A 16,949-nucleotide genomic window follows, 5' to 3' on the forward strand; every position below is an offset into this window, starting at 1 on the left:
TCATCACATGTCATTTGCAAGAACAAAAACAAGGGGAAAAAAAGAAGAAGAAGGCATCAGGTATCCTAATACAGTAATTACGAAGAACCCCTCTGTCATATCACCATGCATCATAGCCCTCCCGTGCTTCCGTACTTTTCTGCAATGCGCCAACCCACAGCCTCTCCACTCCAGTAAGCTCCCGTCGTCGTGCCCAACCCCACAAATGGCGCTGTGTGCTCACCGGCTAACCACAGGCCGCCGTCCGGCACACCGTGGCGCATAGCCTCAATATCCTTGTCCCCCTCGACCAAGCCGACTTGAAAGTTGCTGTAGCTGCCATTGCCCGCCAGCTCATCGCCGAGCCAGTCAGATGGCAGACAGTCGACGAGGGCACAGGCGGGACTGGTAGCATCGTAGTTGGGCAGGCGTTCGAGGTAGGGCGCAAAGAAGGCTGTGAGCATATCACGCTGGCCCTTGGGGCCGCGGGACTTGGAACTGCGTAGGGCGGCGGTCAGGTGGCGTGATTGGTCGCCGTAGGTGTAGAAGAGCAGAGTGTTGTGGGCGCTGTTGGGTGCGGGCAGCGAGGCAAGCTCAATCATTTCTTGAGCCCAGCGCTGCGGGTTTGTAGATTCAGCGTAGGTGGGCGAGAGCCATTGGCAGAAGCCCTGAAACGGAGTGCTGTCGTCTGTGGAAGGGTTATGCCAGAAGGCGGTTTCAAATACAAAGTAGACCTGAAATCGGAGAGAGGAGAAAGTGTGGATAGGTTAGCGAGAAGAGATCTATAAGATAATGAAGGAGGTCTAGCAAACCTTTTCTAAACACCCGTAACTGATGGCGTCAATGGCCGTTGAGAGGCGCGTAGGCAGGGCGGGCTCAAAAGCGTCCTTGTGTTGTTTGAGCCAGCCCAATGGCGTTGTCATAACGACATCGTCAAAGAGAAAGGTCTCGCCATTGCGTGTTTTCACTAGCACCTGGTGGTCGTCTTCGTCTGACGTGCGGTACTTGACCTTTTCTACAATGGTCCCATACTTGATTTCTGCATTTTCCAAAGAATTCTGGGCAACAGCGGCGAGAATGTCACGATGAGTGCCCTCGCAAAAAAGGTTCTCTGCGGTGGGTCAAATGTCAGCTGTGATATCCTAAATTGAGAGGTTTTAAGGTTGGACAACATGGAAGATGTGGACATACCACCCTCGATGCATTCTTCCAGCCAAAAGAACTTGAGACTCTGCGACTTGACGGGGGACCCGATGAAAGCGCCCCACATCTCGGCCATTTGCAAGACGACCAATCTTTTCCGTTCCCAGTCACCGGCAGACTCGGGGATTCGTAGAGGAACTTTCTGCTTGAACCAGTCGTACAAGCTCAGGTCCGGATCTATAGTAGCTGTGCTTTTGTTGGAATAGGCAAAAGCGTCCAGAATAATGGACCACATCATATCGGCCAGCTCTGTGCGATCTGCAACCGACAGCGGATTGCCGTCTTGGTCACACACCAACTGGGTAGTATCCCACCCGCTACATGGTGTACCCGTCATGCGAGCGATCTCGAGGATCGGGTTGTCTTGGGTGCCATGCACCCAATTAGCACCCATGTCAACATCATGGCCATTTTCCAGCCTCATCTGACAGACCCGGCCGCCAATGCGATTACGGCCCTCCAGAATGGTGACCTGAAAACCCTGAGAGAGCAGAATATCAGCGCAGCGGAGGCCGGAAAAGCCGGCACCGACGATGCCAATATGGCGAGAAGACATCTGGGCACTTCGGGGCGAGGACTGCGGGCCACGGTTAGTTGGCAAGGGCTACAACATGGACAAAATCTGTAGACTGTCGCCATACTTGCCATTGTGCTTGTAAGCGAGGACTTGTCTGAGACGGGCGGCGAAACTGGGAAGCGGGCCTGAAAGGCAAAATAGTCTCGATATATGCGTGATAGTTCTCGCTTTTCGACGCTATCATTACAGGTCACGGAGTAAGCGTCCATTGTCAGTCGGTAATGAGCAAAAAGGCACAAAGGTGGAAACAATGATGTAAGCGTGAGTAAGCACTGTTATCGGAGTAAAGTGCGTCTATAAGCAGAATGTGTTGAATCATGGGCGAGACTGGATTTATATGGGGTCAACAAGCTCATGAGGCAGAACAAGACAGAATAAGGAAAATGAAGAGAAAAATGACGGCAAGATGGCAAACAAAAAAGAGCCATGAAAGCACAGCACAGGGTCGCGGTGAAGAAATTTCACACTCGAGAGAAAAAAGGGAAACTTTCCTATGCGCTGCCGGCAGTTTCTAGCTGGGGAATCGAGTGGTTGTGGGACAAAGCTTCAGAGGCAACTACCCAACCGACCAAAAACGACGGGATGTACTGTACAGCTAGGGAAATTAAATTGGAAGGTATGAAGCGGTTCCTGAATAGGCAAGCACTACTACTACTGAAGCTGGAGCAAAGGCGTAAAGACCCTCTTCAGGGCAGGTGCATGCAAAGGGAAGGGGGGCGGAGAAGAAACTGAGAGGATAGGAATTAATAACAGCTGGCCGCAAGAATTATCGCGAAGCTGTTATTCAGCTAGTTGGCAGAGTGAGTTTTGGCTAGCTATGCAAATCATGTAGGGGTAGGGGATCACAGCACTTGGTCTGGTGCCGACCAGCCCGGCTTGCCATTTTCAAAGCTGGCCGAGGTACGAACCACAAAAATGGCAAGAGCGTCGCAAAAACAGAGTCCTTTACATAGTTAACTAACTACTTGAAATAGAAAACCCACCGCCATAGCCATGCGGCCACTCAGCCGATGTAAGCGCCGCTGATAGCCAGCCGGCCAACAAAAAGAAGCGGCCGGGACTGGACCAATAGAAGCTGCGAATCAGCTGCGATAAGGCCCCCGGCCTGGCAGAGATAGCGGCCACATTGTCCAATACAAGAAGACAAAACGTAAAGTAAAAGAAAAAAGCCAATGCTGAGTATGGGCTCAGCACAAGGGCAGGCTTGTCTTTTTTGTTTCATTCAACGTGACACAAGTCAGATGGTTCGATGTAGTTACAATGTCTAGGTAGCGTATCGGGCGCCGTAGTCAGACAGGTGGCTTTGAGAAGCAGGTTGCCTGGAAACGAGAACCGGCCAATATGTACAATTGGCACCATAATCCTGTGACTATGACTACACTACATACTGTACATACAAGTCCATACCAACAACACAGGTTGCAGTACCAACGCATCTACACTAAAAGCTTTATCGGGAAAAGAAAGCCACGAAAAGGACCCACGGCGTTACGAGCTACGTGTTCAAGACTTCAGCCAACTATGGGCTAAACCTATAACCCAGCCACTACACGATGCTACGTACCACTTACATGGCCAAATGGGGTCAAGTTTTCACATTATTGAGTTTGGCACATGAAAGACTGCATCCACTTACAGCTCTCGCCAACCCTTATTACACTCTCTACAACAAGATAAGCACGGTACACGCCCGCAAATACATAAATTAAACAAGGAGGCTAATCAGCAACACCACCATGTACACCAGAGGTACTTAATATACAAAATAGATAGATATCCCGTCTAGCCAAGACGAGAAAAGAATGAAGGAAAAGAAGTGGGAAGGGGAGGACAGAGGGGGACAAGGAGAAACTCCGGAGGGAATGCGGGCCACAGAGCAGATGACGTTCATGCAACGAAGAATAGAACGGATATATGATGTCATAAGAAATGATGGTATCATGAGTATTGAAGACAAGATAGAGAAGAAGAAGAAGAAGAAGAAGAAGAAGAAGAAGAAGAAGAAGAAAAAAGAGATGGCTCTGTGCCAAGAACAGCCGTAGTTCCGCATACCACCAGGCCAAGACATGGGGCATGAAGCATTGGGCGTGAACATCAGCATGGATATCATTGATCGTGAAACCAGCAGTGGGAGAATCGGGAGAGGGAGGAAACAAACACGGCGGGGGACATGATGCCATGTGTCTGTATGCATGTATGAAGAGGGCAATACAAGAGACAAAAGAGGAGAAAAGGGAGGTGGAATGGGGGGAAACAAAATGGAAGGATATGCCAAGAAACGACCAAAATATGAAAAAAAGGAAAAAGACAAGAAAGAAGAAGAGGAAATCCATGTGCTGCACTAATTGACTATGACCACCCTCCGTTGACCTTGTCTAGACTCAAACCCGCTGGTAAAACAGAATATACGCAACCTTGCTGTCATTCAGCATTTGTTGCGACTGCTTGCCCTTGAAGGCGATTGTCTTGCCGTTGCCATTGCTGTTGCCATTGCTTGGGGCAGGTGTAGTGGCAGGGGCAACAGTCACAGCATTGGCAGCACTGCTGTAGCGCTTGTTACCATTGGCAGGCGATGTGACTTGCTTCCAGCCCTGGTCGTCACCCATGCCTCCGTTGTCGTCAATCAGGCCGAAGCGGTTCGGATTAGCTGAAGCCTGTGTACCCTCGCCCTCTGACCCGGCATAAGCCACCTCTTCGGTACGGATCTGTTCAATCTTGGTATCATCAATATGGATCCACTCTCTGGCATCCTGTCGCCGGACATCAACCGTGTAATGGCCAACACTAGCATTCTTTCCGTGATGGTACACTACAGCACTGAGTCTGTACTTGGGCAAAGGCTTGCCCTCGCTGCTCAGCCGAGCAAGCGTCTGTCGTGCAAGTATCTCCTTGGGGATCTCAAGCTCGAGTGGATAGCCAATATTATTCCACAGCTTGACCGTACCACCCTCGGCATCAAACTCGAACCGCTTCAGATGGAGGATCAGAATAGGCGGAAGCTCGGAAATCAGTGTCTGTGTTGTAGCACGAAGCTTTTCTGTCTTGGCTGAGGAAGGCTCGCTGTCAACAATAAAGACTTCTTTTCTAGCCATGTGTTTGAGCGCATCCAAAATGTTCATAATGTGAGGAACATTAATGTCGAGCTGTAGTGACTGGAAGAACTGTGTAGTTAAGGAGGGCTTGAGGCCAGGCTTGAGTAGCTCACTCCGCACATAGCCGCCGAAAATGCGCGAGATGGGAGATGTCGAGTTCTGACCCGTAACACGGGAAACAGTAGCCTTCTGACGAGGTCCAACTTCCATCCAGTCGTCGCCCGGGTTGACAGGAGTAGCATTCGCATCACCGGATACATCGCCGTTGATACCTTCAGGCAACTCGTTGCTAGTGGCAAGAACCTTGGTACACTCGTCATCCAATACTTGAAGTAGCAACCCTAGGAACTCTTCAGCATCCTGTTGGTGGCCCTGCTCCATGTTTGCAAATCTCTTGGACTTGTTCATCTCGTCGTATAGGAAGGTGGGTGAAAAGGGTTCGCCAAACTGACGCTCTTTGCTGCGAATGATTTCGTATAGCTTTTCTGCCGTAGGTGCCGATGCAGTGACCCTAAATTCTTGGATGAACATGATCATGGCATCAATCAAGGGGGTTTCGCTCTTGTTGAAGCTGTGTGTCGCTTTCTTGCTAACCTGATCCAGAAAGTCGTAGAAGGGAATGCAATGCAACAGAACTTGCAGAATCTAAAAATGATGTTAGAAAATATCTAGACGTGCATAAATCGCCAACTGGAGACGAATACGACTTTAAAAAACATACCGAGTTCATATAGCACATGTTGCCTCCGTTGACAAGACCGCGAGGCTCCAGGAAGGCGATGCGGCTAGAGCCATCAACAGTGAATGATCTCAAAGCATCGGCAAGAGAGTTCGTTTTTTCCTTGGCAAATTTTGTAGAAGCACCATTGCTGATGGGGGCACCAGGGGTAGAAGTTATCCGGGAGGCAGTCGTAACCGCCGCAGACTCGGTTGTGTTAGTGGGAGCCTTTGCTGAGCTCTTGAGAAGGCTAGCCCAATTCACAGGTTTTACTGCAGACGGGGCTGCTGCAGGAGCAGCAGCTTCGACCTTGGTAGTAACAGTGGTCTGCTTGGCGTCGACATGTGAAATGCTTTTTGTTTGGCCATTGATACCATCTGGAGAGGCGCCGTTTTGAGGCTCGGGTTTGTCAGCTGTGACACTTTTTACCGAAGTCTCGAGTTTCTCATCCTTGGCGGCGTCTTTAGCCGAGACCTTGGGGATAACGGGAACAACAGGCACAACTGGTTTGGTGGATCCGGTGGTAGTAGACTTAGTCTGAGATGTTGCCGCCGCAGGTACAAATTCAGGAGATGCAATTGGGGCACTGGCCACAGCTGGCTTAACCTTGATAGGACTCGAAAGTGTAATGGGTTCGGCCATGGTTGAATCTTGTTTCTCGCCGCCCTTGGACATGACAACGGCTTCAGAAGTTTCGACGACATGTTGTCTCAGGAGCTCGGCGCCATCCTGCAAAGGGGCACGCCGCCTTCTTCTGGATCTGGGAGCCTTCGTGGGCCATTCTGACTCGGGACATGAAATCCAAGGCACCTAGAGAAGATACATATGTTAGCAGGTAATCAGGGCAGGGCAAAATCCAAGGTGCCAATGCTTACGGGAATGTGGAACTTGGGGTGGAACGGCTCGGCACTAGGAGTGAGAGTCTGAGAAGCCGAGGGGACCTCCGCGGAAGCGGTAAGGGGTGAGCTAGAAACAGTCACAGGAGCCGCTGCAGCAGTAGAGACCGAGGAAAGGTCAGAGACCGGTGCGGGAGGAGCAACAGTGTTAGAAGAAGGATAGGTGGAAACAGAGGCAACAACAGAAGCAACAGCCGATGACACCGAGGGCGGAGCAGAGGGGTAGGAGGAGTATGACTGAGACGAAACGACGACGGGAGCATCAGACGACACAATAGGAGCAACATGAGCCGCAGCAGAGTCTGTAATGAAGGGTACGCCGGGGGTGAAGTCTCGGGTCGAGGAAAGAGGAGGGGTCAGGCCGTGGTGGCTTGCAGCATGGACGGATGAGGGAGTCTGTGGTTGTTGCAGGCCCTGGGGCATAGGAGGCGGCTGGTAAGGCGTCGCAAGAGCCGGCGAAGGCGTTGGGCGCGGGTATGCAGAGGAGGCGGCCACACTAGCCATCGGAGCAACATAAGACTGAATGGGTTGCGGTCGAGCATACTGCTGGTGCAGGTGCTGGTGAGTATGCTGGTGCGGGTGCTGGTGTGGATGCTGATGCTGATGCTGATGCTGGTGCTGGTGCGGGTGGTAGGACATGTAGCCACCGTGATGCATCATGGGGTTTGGGTACTGCGGGATATGCTGGTAGTACTGGTTCGGCTGGTTGTACATGGCATAGGGCCCGTAGGGATTGGCCATGGGCTGCTGATGCTGGTGCTGATGCTGGTGGTGCTGATGCTGGTTTTGGTGATGCTGATGCTGGTGTTGGTGCTGGTGCATGTGCTGGTTCTGGTGGTAGTAGCCCCCGTGGTTCGGGCCGCGGCGACGACCACCAGGGTTGGCACCGTGGCCATTGCCGTGGTTGACATTGGCAATATTGGGGCTGCTGCTGCTGCTGCTCACGACAATGGGGGCGCCGGGAGCTCCAGCTCCGACCCCAGCTCCGGCTCCAGGTCCAGAACTCGGCTGGGCTATGTCGGTTCCAGCGGCGGCTGCGACTCCTGGAACGGCTTGCCCAGCCGGCAGATGACGATGATTCATCCTGCCGGCTTGGGGGCGGTGCATTGGTTGTGTCTGCGCACTATCGCCGCAGACACAAGCCGAAGAATCTGTGAGCTGGAAGATTGGTGTTTCGGGGTTGAATTTGTGCGAAGACCACAGCGTTAGTCTGGGGTTGGAGAGAGGGGTGGTGGGTGAGGAGGGGCGATGGAAATCAAAGCCCCGAGAGAGACAGCGGCAGCGGCGACAGCGTCAAGAGGGCGCGATGGGGGCGGAAGACGGAAGGAGATTGGGAAGAAGAAAGAAGACGAGATGATGGGAGGACAAGGCCCGACCAGGAGGACGAGGAGGGACTGGCTCCACGTTTTGGCTGTGCTCGGCGGCTTAGTGCGAGATGGCACTTTGCAATTCGCTGAGAGTGTTTTTTTGGGGCGTGGTGTGGGTATGGCCTTGTAGTGTCCAGGTAATAGTTGCAATATGGGCGGGCTTCTGGCCTTGTGCTGGCTTTTTTTTTCTTTGGGTCGTGGGTGACGAGGCAACAGGGGGCGCTATCGGCAGCCTTGTACACATGTACAGGTCTATGTCTGGGTTTAGGTCTGGGGTTAGGCAACCAAAGTGGGATCCCTACAAGGGCAAAGACCAAAGATGCCTGAAGTACATGGAACTATAGTTGGTTAATATGGTTGACTAGTTAACACTATGTACACAACTCCACGACTGTCAGCTTCCATGTTTCAGACTCTCAGCGTCTCAACGGACAGAGGGCCACCCAGCCTGGGGATGAGACGGCCACGAGAGAGACAGGCGGGGGCGGGGACGGAGACGGAGACAGGGGAACCATACCAAGACAACCAGTCCGCAATACCGTGAGCCACTGCTCCAGACCAGGCGGATCGCAGATGCCGGATATCTGGCCAGTTGTAGATGACAAAGAAGACGCAGCGGAGACGTCGCGTAAAAATCAACCGTGAAAACCAGACGGCGCAGGGGACAAGCTAACAGACGCCAGGGGCACAGTATTGGAGGATGCCCTCAAAGACTCGGAGAGGGTGGAGATGAAAAATTAAGGGTTCCCACAAGGCTGTGATCGCAAGGCTGCCCTAACGATGTGCTGTAACTGTCACCAACCCCGCTGGTGGTTGCTCACCAGTCTGCCAGTTGCCTGCTAAATTTTCAGCGGAGCCCCAGGTCCTAGCCTGCCAACCAATGGCCGGCCGTCTATGCATGTATCCATATACTTGTCTACTTGTGTTTTGTAACTACTTCTAAACGTGCAGTTAATGTTGTGTCTTCTATATATATACCCTAACCCTATTATTAACCATCTAAAATCTACTCCTCGTCTCTAAATATCCATCGTCCTCCAGGACGCATTGCTTCACGATATCGTCCCTCAACCTCTTGTAGTCTACGCTTACCCGCCTCCTCTCGCTCGTCCTCTACCTCCTGCGTAGTCGGAAAGTCTGGGTTCCAGAAACCCGGGGGTGACTTCATGCGCGCAAACCGGTGGCGATGCTTGCCCCATCGATCTGCCAGCTCCTTAGCCTTGGCCTCAACCCACAGCTCGTCCATCTCCTCGCGTGTCATGCCAAACAGCCGGAAGCAGTCATCGCCGAGGTACTTTTCCAAATATATCTTGTCATTCGCATACTGCTCTGTTGTCCGCGGCGCTATTCCGCGCTCTGATCGTGCGAGCATACGGAAATCCTGTCCACAGCATGTAGGGTCAGTGCAGCCGGGCAGAGCCGCCCGCTCCGATCGGCCACGCACAACTTCCGAAAAGGCGTAATTGTGCCCGCCGTTAAACTTTGGGTTGATTTTGAAGTCTTCTGGTCGGAGTTCATGGGGTTTCTTGTTGCGAATAGTTCCAGTACGTGGCGTTGTTGTAGTAGCCTCCAGAGTCCCCGAGAAGGATATGTTAAGTCCACGGGCTCTCTTGGTGCTATCTTTCCGGCGCGAAGTGTACTCCGGTTCTTCATGAAACGACTGATTCATACTTGAACGGGCGATAGGCATGTTGTCAAATGGTAGTTGTCGAGGTTCAGGGACATCGAGGTCGACCAAAGTGTTGCTTCCGCCAGTTTCTGGGCGCGATACACGTGAAGCTGGAGCATCAGGCGCATGATTTGAGGTTGTGCAGCCTGTATTGAGAGCACTAAGAGAGCTGCGCCTACCTTCTCTTCTTATGACCCCCGTGCTATGGTTCTGGAGAGGGGATGCAGAATCAAAATCAAAGCCTCGAGGCAAAGGCCGTCCCGTTTTGACTGCTGTCACGGGTGTGCTAACATTTGTCCTAGTTTCAAGCAAAGGATGCGCTGTTCGTCCTTGAATAGGTGTTTTGGTAGACCTGGTGGGTGGACTTATAGCTGCTATGCATGGTCGAGAAATCCCCGAATGTGGCCGAGTAGTCGGTTTGTGTTCATCCAGCGTAGTCTGATGTGGAGAGTCGGGGATTACTGAGACTTGGGATGAGTACACCTCGACATTGAGGCTACACACTAGATCATCCTGGGACCGGCCTTTGCGGGGAGTTTCAACAGCAATACCAACATTGTCTAGATCAACGCTCTCCTGTGGGCTAAATGCATGTACATCTGCACTGGAAAGCGGATCGGATAAGTGCTCATCTTTTATTCGCGATATGGCGGGCGACTTGCCCGTTTCTTCGTCATTGTATCTGCGTTTCTTGACAGCACGTTCCTCAACAACTTGAATTCCACCATCTGACGACGGTTCATTCTTCATGTCCACGTCGTATAAAACTGGTAGAGCTGTCGGAAGGACAGGGAGGTTCTGTGTAGCCGAGTCTATGGCACCATCTGAGGTCATGGTGTCGTCTTCATCTGGTGGCTGGCTATCACATATTCGTTCTTCATGCAGGGTAGACTGTGGAGGTACCATGCTTGATATGGGGGGCAAGTCGAATTCGCCTGCCTCAACACCCACGGCATTACTGATGCCGCTGTTACCACCTGATCCTATATTATGGATGTTGAAGCTTGTGCTGGGGATGACCAAGCCATCGTTTGCCTTATTATCCACTGGTCCACTATCTGCAGCCCCAGCTCCGGCCACAGCCCCGGGAGCCGATGTGGTAGTGGGTTGATTTTTTTTCAACCTCGTTTTCAGGCTGGCGACTTTCCTTTCCAGATTTTTGGAGTACTCGATCCATTGATCCCGTTCATTCTTGCGCTTAATGAGGGATTCTTTAGCAGTTAAGAAGTTTTTCTTCAATGTCCGTAGGCTGGATTCCAGCTTGATTATATTGGCCGTTGTGCTGGCGTCTGGGATGGGAGGAGCTGGAGTTGTCGCTGATACCGTCGTATTTGCGGCAGGGGCAGCTGTGCGGCGAAGGCCTGCTGATGATTCTTGAATGGTGTTTTCCTTCTGGAGCCTTGATAATGCCTCTCGTAAACGGTGGTTGTCCTTCTCCAGACGGTCGGCCTCGATAGCACGAGCCTGAAGGGCTTCAAGTTCTCCTGGCTTGAGATTATGTTTACATGTGTTGGCTTTGTTGTGGACCTCTAAATATTTTGTCAACCGTGGTGCTCTGTGGGGGTTGATTCAGGAAATACCATACCGACTTCTAGTTCTTCTTCAATCTTGTCACATACTGCAGCCAAAGCTTCGAAAAGGGCTGGACGGCCCCTCTCATGCCAACTAGACAACGACATGGAGGAAGTCTATCAAGTCATGAAATCATGCTGTGCTGAAGCTTTGATTAGGAGACGTCCGGACCGAAAGCGCTGTAACTATGATTTTATAGACACCTCACACATAAGCATGCATTCTATAGCTAGTTACAAGTAAATGTATGTGTATGAAGCCGTTGGTAAACACTGCTTGCTAGGTGTGTGGTGGTTTGGTTGCTAAGCAGAAGTCCACAACACGTCACGTTGTGATGGAAGCGCGTTAAGAGGTTCTACCAGATAGGCGGACACGTAGAGTGGGGACTGGGCTCCCAGGTGCTGGCAGCTGGCAGCTGGCAGGCACATGTGCTTGTGAAACTGCTTGTGCAAATTTCTAGTTGTTTCTTTTTCCCTTATTTTTGGGTGTGTATTTTTTTTCGTTTTGGAAATTCCTCCTTCTCAAGCCTTCCAACACAACATCCTCGCCCATACAAAGGAAAAAAAAAAACTGCCTCAATCATCACCCAGCATGTCCTCAGAAATGGCTGATCTGATCTCCTGATCCAGTCCCAACTCTCCCTGCAACCTTGACCCCAGTCCTCTCTTTTGTCCAAACTGAGACATTAGGGTTTTCCGGCTCAGGACACCATGGCATTAGGGTGTTTCAGGATCCCGGAGGATCGTTAAGAATATTACGGACGCATCCACTCTATACTGATGACATTGTGAGGTGAGCCTTGTGATGATGTGTTGTGATTTGCAGCTATTGATATTTTCGAGGAAATCCAGATCTGCCCGAATTCAGGTTGCCTGTTTTGTCAAACTTCCCCAAGTATCATATCGAAAATACGAAGAGCCCACAGGAACAATCGGACATGGCGGAGTAGTCTTGGTATTGATCCTCTCTCAGACCCTCTGCACTCCCCGTACAAGTACGGGGATATGTGGGGCAGGCCATAGCGGCGGCCAGGGAACAAAAGAATAGCTTGGCCAGTCTTACAAGTGCAGGCAAGGACAGATGCTTGGCTCCTCAGATGTACACTTGAGCAACTCCTCTATTATAACAAGTTGAGATGGATGGCACAGACAGGTACCGGAATGCTGTGGTTCCTTGACTAGGAAGAATGGTTCTCGAACGGCTCCCCCTTCTCGGCCCCCTGGCGCAAGACCCTAATCGGCACGGCAGTCCGGGAGAGCATGTACACTCTCCATGTACACTTGCAGGCAGTCGTCAATAAAAGCTACGAGGGGGGACCCAGCCAGGCCTGTTTCTAGTTGAGATGAAGGCGCTTTGATGAAGCAATAGCGAAATCACACTCAGCTGCAGATTGGCGGCGCTATGTTGAATTCTCCGACGAGACGAAACGACCCAGGACATAAAAGTGGGGGCAAAACTACCTCGCCCATCACCAGTCCAGTGGCTTATATCAGATACTGCTGCCGCATAGTTGCAGCGTCTCTTTCTTTTCTCTCCTCTTCGTTCTTCAAGCCAAGAAGCCTCTTTGTTTCTCTCTTCCAAACCCAAGTTTGTTTTTCAAGTTCCAGAGCGCTAGCCGCCTGTTCATTCGTTCATTTACTTCCTCTTAACCAGCTATTCTTTCGTTACTTACACATTCGTTGTTACTACATTCGTTCTTGAAGATCGTCTTTATTTCTTCTATTCATTATCTCACATATTACTCACAATGAAGTCTTTCGCTTCCCTCCTCATGCTTGGCGCCCCAGCCCTGGCCTCTATTCTTTGGGATGGTCGTTTCAATGACCTGACCAGCAGCACCGACCTTAACAAGTGGTCGTGGTCCAGCCAGGTTGGCCCCTACCAGTACTACATTCACGGCTCTGGTGAGGTCACCGAGTACGTCAATCTCGGCACCGACTTTAAGAACCCTGCCGACACTGGCTCGACTCAGGGTGCCAAGATTACACTGACCAACACCGCTTACTGGAACGGCCAGAACATGCGCCGTACTGAGCTGATTCCTCAGACTACCGCCGCCATCAACGAGGGCAAGGTCACCTACCACTTCTCCATGATGCGTTCTGACACCAACGCGCCCTCCATCTTCCGTGAGCACCAGATTGCTTTCTTCGAGAGCCACTTCTGTGAGATGAAGTACGGCTGGGTCTCGGGCGAGTCTGAGGCTTCCAACCCCAACCTGCAGTTCTTTGCCAACTCTCAGAGCCAATGGAAGGCCGAGTGGGCCCCCGGTGTGTGGCACAATATTGCCTACGAGATTGACTTCTCGGCCAACACTGTTGCCTTCTGGCACTCTACTGGCAGCGATGCCCTGACCAAGGTCGTCGACGCTGTCTCTGTCACGGCTTCGTCCAACGGTGCCGACTGGCATCTGGGTGTTCTGGAGCTCCAGCGCACCGGCTACGAGGACACCGATGAGGACTTCTACTTCTCTGGTGTCTACATTGAGGATGGCGAGGTCACTACTGGTTTTGCCTCTGGTGGCGAGACTTCCAACACTCCCTCGACTGGTGGCTCCTCGTCGGCTTCTTCGTCGGCTGCTGCCTCTACTTCCGCTCCTGCTGCCGCTACTCCCGCCGCTGCCAACACCCCCGCTGCCGCTACCACTCCCGCTACTGCCAACACCCCTGCTGCTGCCAACACCCCCGCTGCCGACCCCGAGTATGCCGCTCCCACCACCCTTTCTACCGTTTCCACCCCGGCTGGTGCTACCAACACCCCTGCCCCGGCCAAGACCAGCAACCCTGCCTCCACTGGCACCTCGGGCGCTTCGCTGCCCACCAAGTCGAAGACTTCCAACTGCGCTCGCCGCCGCAGCATGCGCAAGCGTGCCAACAAGCTGGCTTAAAAGGTTCCGGTCCGAGAGCAGCTATTGATAACGTTGGCGGAGAATTGGTGATAGACCAGTATACTCTTCATTGTACATAACTTGAATTACAAACCACTTGGATTTTTTGGAAAGCAATATTTACCGAACTACATGTGTGAATGTTTGTGTTGGGACCCAACGAGCTAGGGGAAGTGAGTGTCATGAAGTTGAAAGCATGCATGCAAGGTTACATGCATGTTGCAACGAGGACCGAGGTTGGATGTTAACACAAATAGGGTAGGTATTACTAGGGTTATGATTTGTGAGAGGCCCGTTCTAGATGCCCAGACCGCCTTAATGCAGGATCCGTGTTGGAGAAGAAAAAAGCAGCGTTTGGGTAACGGGGTGGCTGAAAAGAGGGAGGCACAGCGTCAAAAGGGCAAGAATCGATTTCGCAGCTTGCCTTTTCTGACAGTGAGGATTTGGAGTTTCGATACCGCTGTATTATGCGTGTATCGGCGTCGTCAGCTGCGTCTCCAGATTCGAGGCGGTCTTCAGTTGTGCTGTTGCCACCGCCTGAAGAAACAGCGGCTGGTAACGAGATATGATGATGGGATGTGTCAGTTAGTAAACGGTTGTCGTGCAGGCTGTCTGTTCGCCATGAGCTGAAAAAGGTTGCAAAAAGCAAGCTCCTTGGAGACGGCCAGAAATCTCTGCAGAGACGCTCCACAATTCTGCCAGCCAAACCAGGCAAAAAAAACTTTCTTGCGGCAGGCGCCCAGCAGCAGGCAAGGAAAGAGTGCCAAACTGGAGTTTAGCCGCCTGCAACTGCCTAGCGGGTTTTCGGACGGCCCGTTTGGGTTGCCACACGCCGTTTCAATTTTTTTTCTTCTTGCTTTTCTTGCTTTCCTTTTCTTCTTCCCTTTTTCCTCTTCTTTAGTTGTCTTCTTTCCTTCTTTCCCAGCATTGAAATCTTGTCATTATCACATTTTGCCATCAAAATTTTATCATCTGCCACAATGGAGTATCCCACGACTACCCAGAGAGCTTGCTACACTTGTGAGTAGAATCCTGTCGCAATGCTCACCAGCCCATGTTTTTTTTTGCTTCTGAACGACGCACGCCACCCAGAAACGCCCGTCTGAAGCGCCGGCGTGGGGATTTTCTCCCTTTGCAACTCTCACCACCTGGGTTTCCATCTGCGTTGGGCCAAGCCTTGGGGCACAATGGTCTGAAAAAAAGCCACTCCGGAAGCTACAACGGGCTTAAACGCCCGCTGTAGTGCGCCGTTTTCTTCTGCTCAGTTGAGCTTCGTTGGAGCGACGGTGGCGGCAGCGCTTCACCAGAATACCGTTGCTGTTGGTTGAAAAATCTCGTCTGGCCAACTGACCAATGGGAGCCGTGCACGGCGTTGCGTTTTCGAACGCTTTTTTCTGCACTTTTGCCTGTTGTCATTGGCCAACTGATCCGGATGCCCCACATTTCGTCCGGCCCGCCAGACCAACGTTACGCAGCCGGTGCAGAGTGTACCACCGCCGCCATTTTCCGGTGGTTCTTCGGGCTACTGTTATGCTGCTGGCGTCTTGAGCCCTTTCTTTTGCGTCGGCTTGATTTGTCGTTGTCGATTGCACAATATTTATTGGTGATGTGAAGTGAAGTTTGAAGAGGAGATGATCTGACTGTGGAGTTTAGGCGGCGCGACCAACCATCAGGTATGAACTGACGGCGATTTAGAGAAAAGAGTAATCCCCTATCCCCCTTCTCTGGAAATCGACTAACAGGCCCTTGCTTTTTTTTGTGACAGGCTCGCGACTGCCCCAGCAAGCCTCCCCCGAAGTGCTACAACTGCGGTAACGAGGGTCACATCTCCCGCGAGTGCCCTGAGGGCCCCAAGGACACCAAGACCTGCTACCGCTGCAACCAGGCCGGTCACATTTCGCGTGACTGCCCCACTGCTGGCGGCCCTGGCCCCATGTCTGGCGGCTCTGGCCCCGAGTGCTACAAGTGCGGCAAGCCCGGCCACATTGCCCGTAACTGCATGGACTCCAACCAGGGTGGCTACGGCGGCTACAACTCGTACCAGGGCGGTAACAGCTACGGCAGCCAGCAGAAGCAGTGCTACTCCTGCGGCGGCTACGGCCACATGTCTCGTAAGTTTGGTTTGCATCCTGAGAATCAGCACCTCCATGTATACTAACTGCTTCCCCCAGGTGACTGCGCCAACGGCTCCAAGTGCTACAACTGCGGCGAGAACGGCCACTTCTCGCGCGATTGCCCCAAGGAGTCGACCGCCGGTGAGAAGCTGTGCTACAAGTGCCAGCAGTCTGGCCACGTCCAGGCTGCTTGCCCCAACAGCAACTAAGGTGCTGCAATGGGCATGAGCACCTACAAGGGAGAGGGGATTGACAGACGGCATTTGCCCGCACGCACGCGCGATGTTTCTTGTTCTCTTTGTTTTTTTTTGTTTTCCCCTATCATAAAAAATACCCGGAGATGTGCTTCTTTCTTTTTTTCTATTTACTTTCCTTTTCCTTTACGTTTCATGACTTGTTCTACTGGGCATGGATGTCCATGGTGGAAACTGGGCTGCGAATACGCTCTGTGGCTGCCGTCGTGCCCACGTAATGCATGGAGCTATAGTAGCCGCTGTTATGGTTGGAGGACCGCGACACGATTGGCGATGCAAATCTGGCCTATACGATATAGTTGCGACTTCTACTCTATTGAATCATGGTGATTAGCTGACTCTGTGCGTTTCAAATCTTTTGTGAGTGTCCGTTTTATTAACGTGTGTACGTGTTATGTAATTGTAATATGGAGCAACGAGACACATGTAAACCCCCCGATGACGTAATCCACACAGCCCAACAGAGTTGCAAGTAAAAGGGGCCTGTGTGAATTGATGTAATGATAAGGGAATGCCAACAGTAAAGCCGCAAACAGAACAGAAGATGGAAGAAAATTGATGATTGGGAAAGAAGAAAAGAAAAAAGTTAACTCCGAGAACATCACAAAACAAAAAGAAGGT

At 51.8% G+C, this 16,949-nt stretch overlaps 5 protein-coding genes across 5 annotated transcripts; 2 read left to right on the forward strand and 3 right to left on the reverse strand.

Moving 5' to 3' along the window:
- Positions 1-110: 110 nt before the first annotated feature.
- Positions 111-1,968, reverse strand: BROUX77_007972 (uncharacterized protein; the record flags this gene model as incomplete). The annotated part of the gene is made up of 4 exons (XM_073753124.1): positions 111-713; positions 792-1,090; positions 1,171-1,759; positions 1,828-1,968. The coding sequence occupies 4 exons, from the start codon at positions 1,966-1,968 to the stop codon at positions 111-113; spliced, it is 1,632 nt and encodes a 543-aa protein (XP_073602265.1).
- A 2,172-nt stretch (positions 1,969-4,140) lies between these two features.
- On the reverse strand, positions 4,141-7,572 carry BROUX77_007973 (uncharacterized protein; the record flags this gene model as incomplete). The annotated part of the gene is made up of 3 exons (XM_073753125.1): positions 4,141-5,496; positions 5,573-6,379; positions 6,445-7,572. 3 exons carry the CDS (start codon positions 7,570-7,572, stop codon positions 4,141-4,143), a joined length of 3,291 nt encoding a protein of 1,096 aa, XP_073602266.1.
- A 1,266-nt stretch (positions 7,573-8,838) lies between these two features.
- Positions 8,839-11,180, reverse strand: BROUX77_007974 (uncharacterized protein; the record flags this gene model as incomplete). The annotated part of the gene is made up of 2 exons (XM_073753126.1): positions 8,839-11,030; positions 11,087-11,180. The coding sequence occupies 2 exons, from the start codon at positions 11,178-11,180 to the stop codon at positions 8,839-8,841; spliced, it is 2,286 nt and encodes a 761-aa protein (XP_073602267.1).
- Positions 11,181-12,820: 1,640 nt separating this feature from the next.
- Positions 12,821-13,960, forward strand: BROUX77_007975 (uncharacterized protein; the record flags this gene model as incomplete). The annotated part of the gene is made up of 1 exon (XM_073753127.1): positions 12,821-13,960. The coding sequence occupies one exon, from the start codon at positions 12,821-12,823 to the stop codon at positions 13,958-13,960; it is 1,140 nt and encodes a 379-aa protein (XP_073602268.1).
- Positions 13,961-14,940: 980 nt separating this feature from the next.
- BROUX77_007976 (uncharacterized protein) lies at positions 14,941-16,283 on the forward strand (the record flags this gene model as incomplete). The annotated part of the gene is made up of 4 exons (XM_073753129.1): positions 14,941-14,980; positions 15,614-15,633; positions 15,726-16,071; positions 16,132-16,283. 4 exons carry the CDS (start codon positions 14,941-14,943, stop codon positions 16,281-16,283), a joined length of 558 nt encoding a protein of 185 aa, XP_073602269.1.
- Positions 16,284-16,949: the final 666 nt, after the last annotated feature.

This window comes from Berkeleyomyces rouxiae (genome assembly GCF_048999995.1).
Source record: "Berkeleyomyces rouxiae strain 22BRR77 chromosome Unknown BrBRR77_ptg000012l, whole genome shotgun sequence".
In the NCBI taxonomy this organism is placed as follows: Eukaryota; Fungi; Ascomycota; class Sordariomycetes; order Microascales; family Ceratocystidaceae; genus Berkeleyomyces; species Berkeleyomyces rouxiae.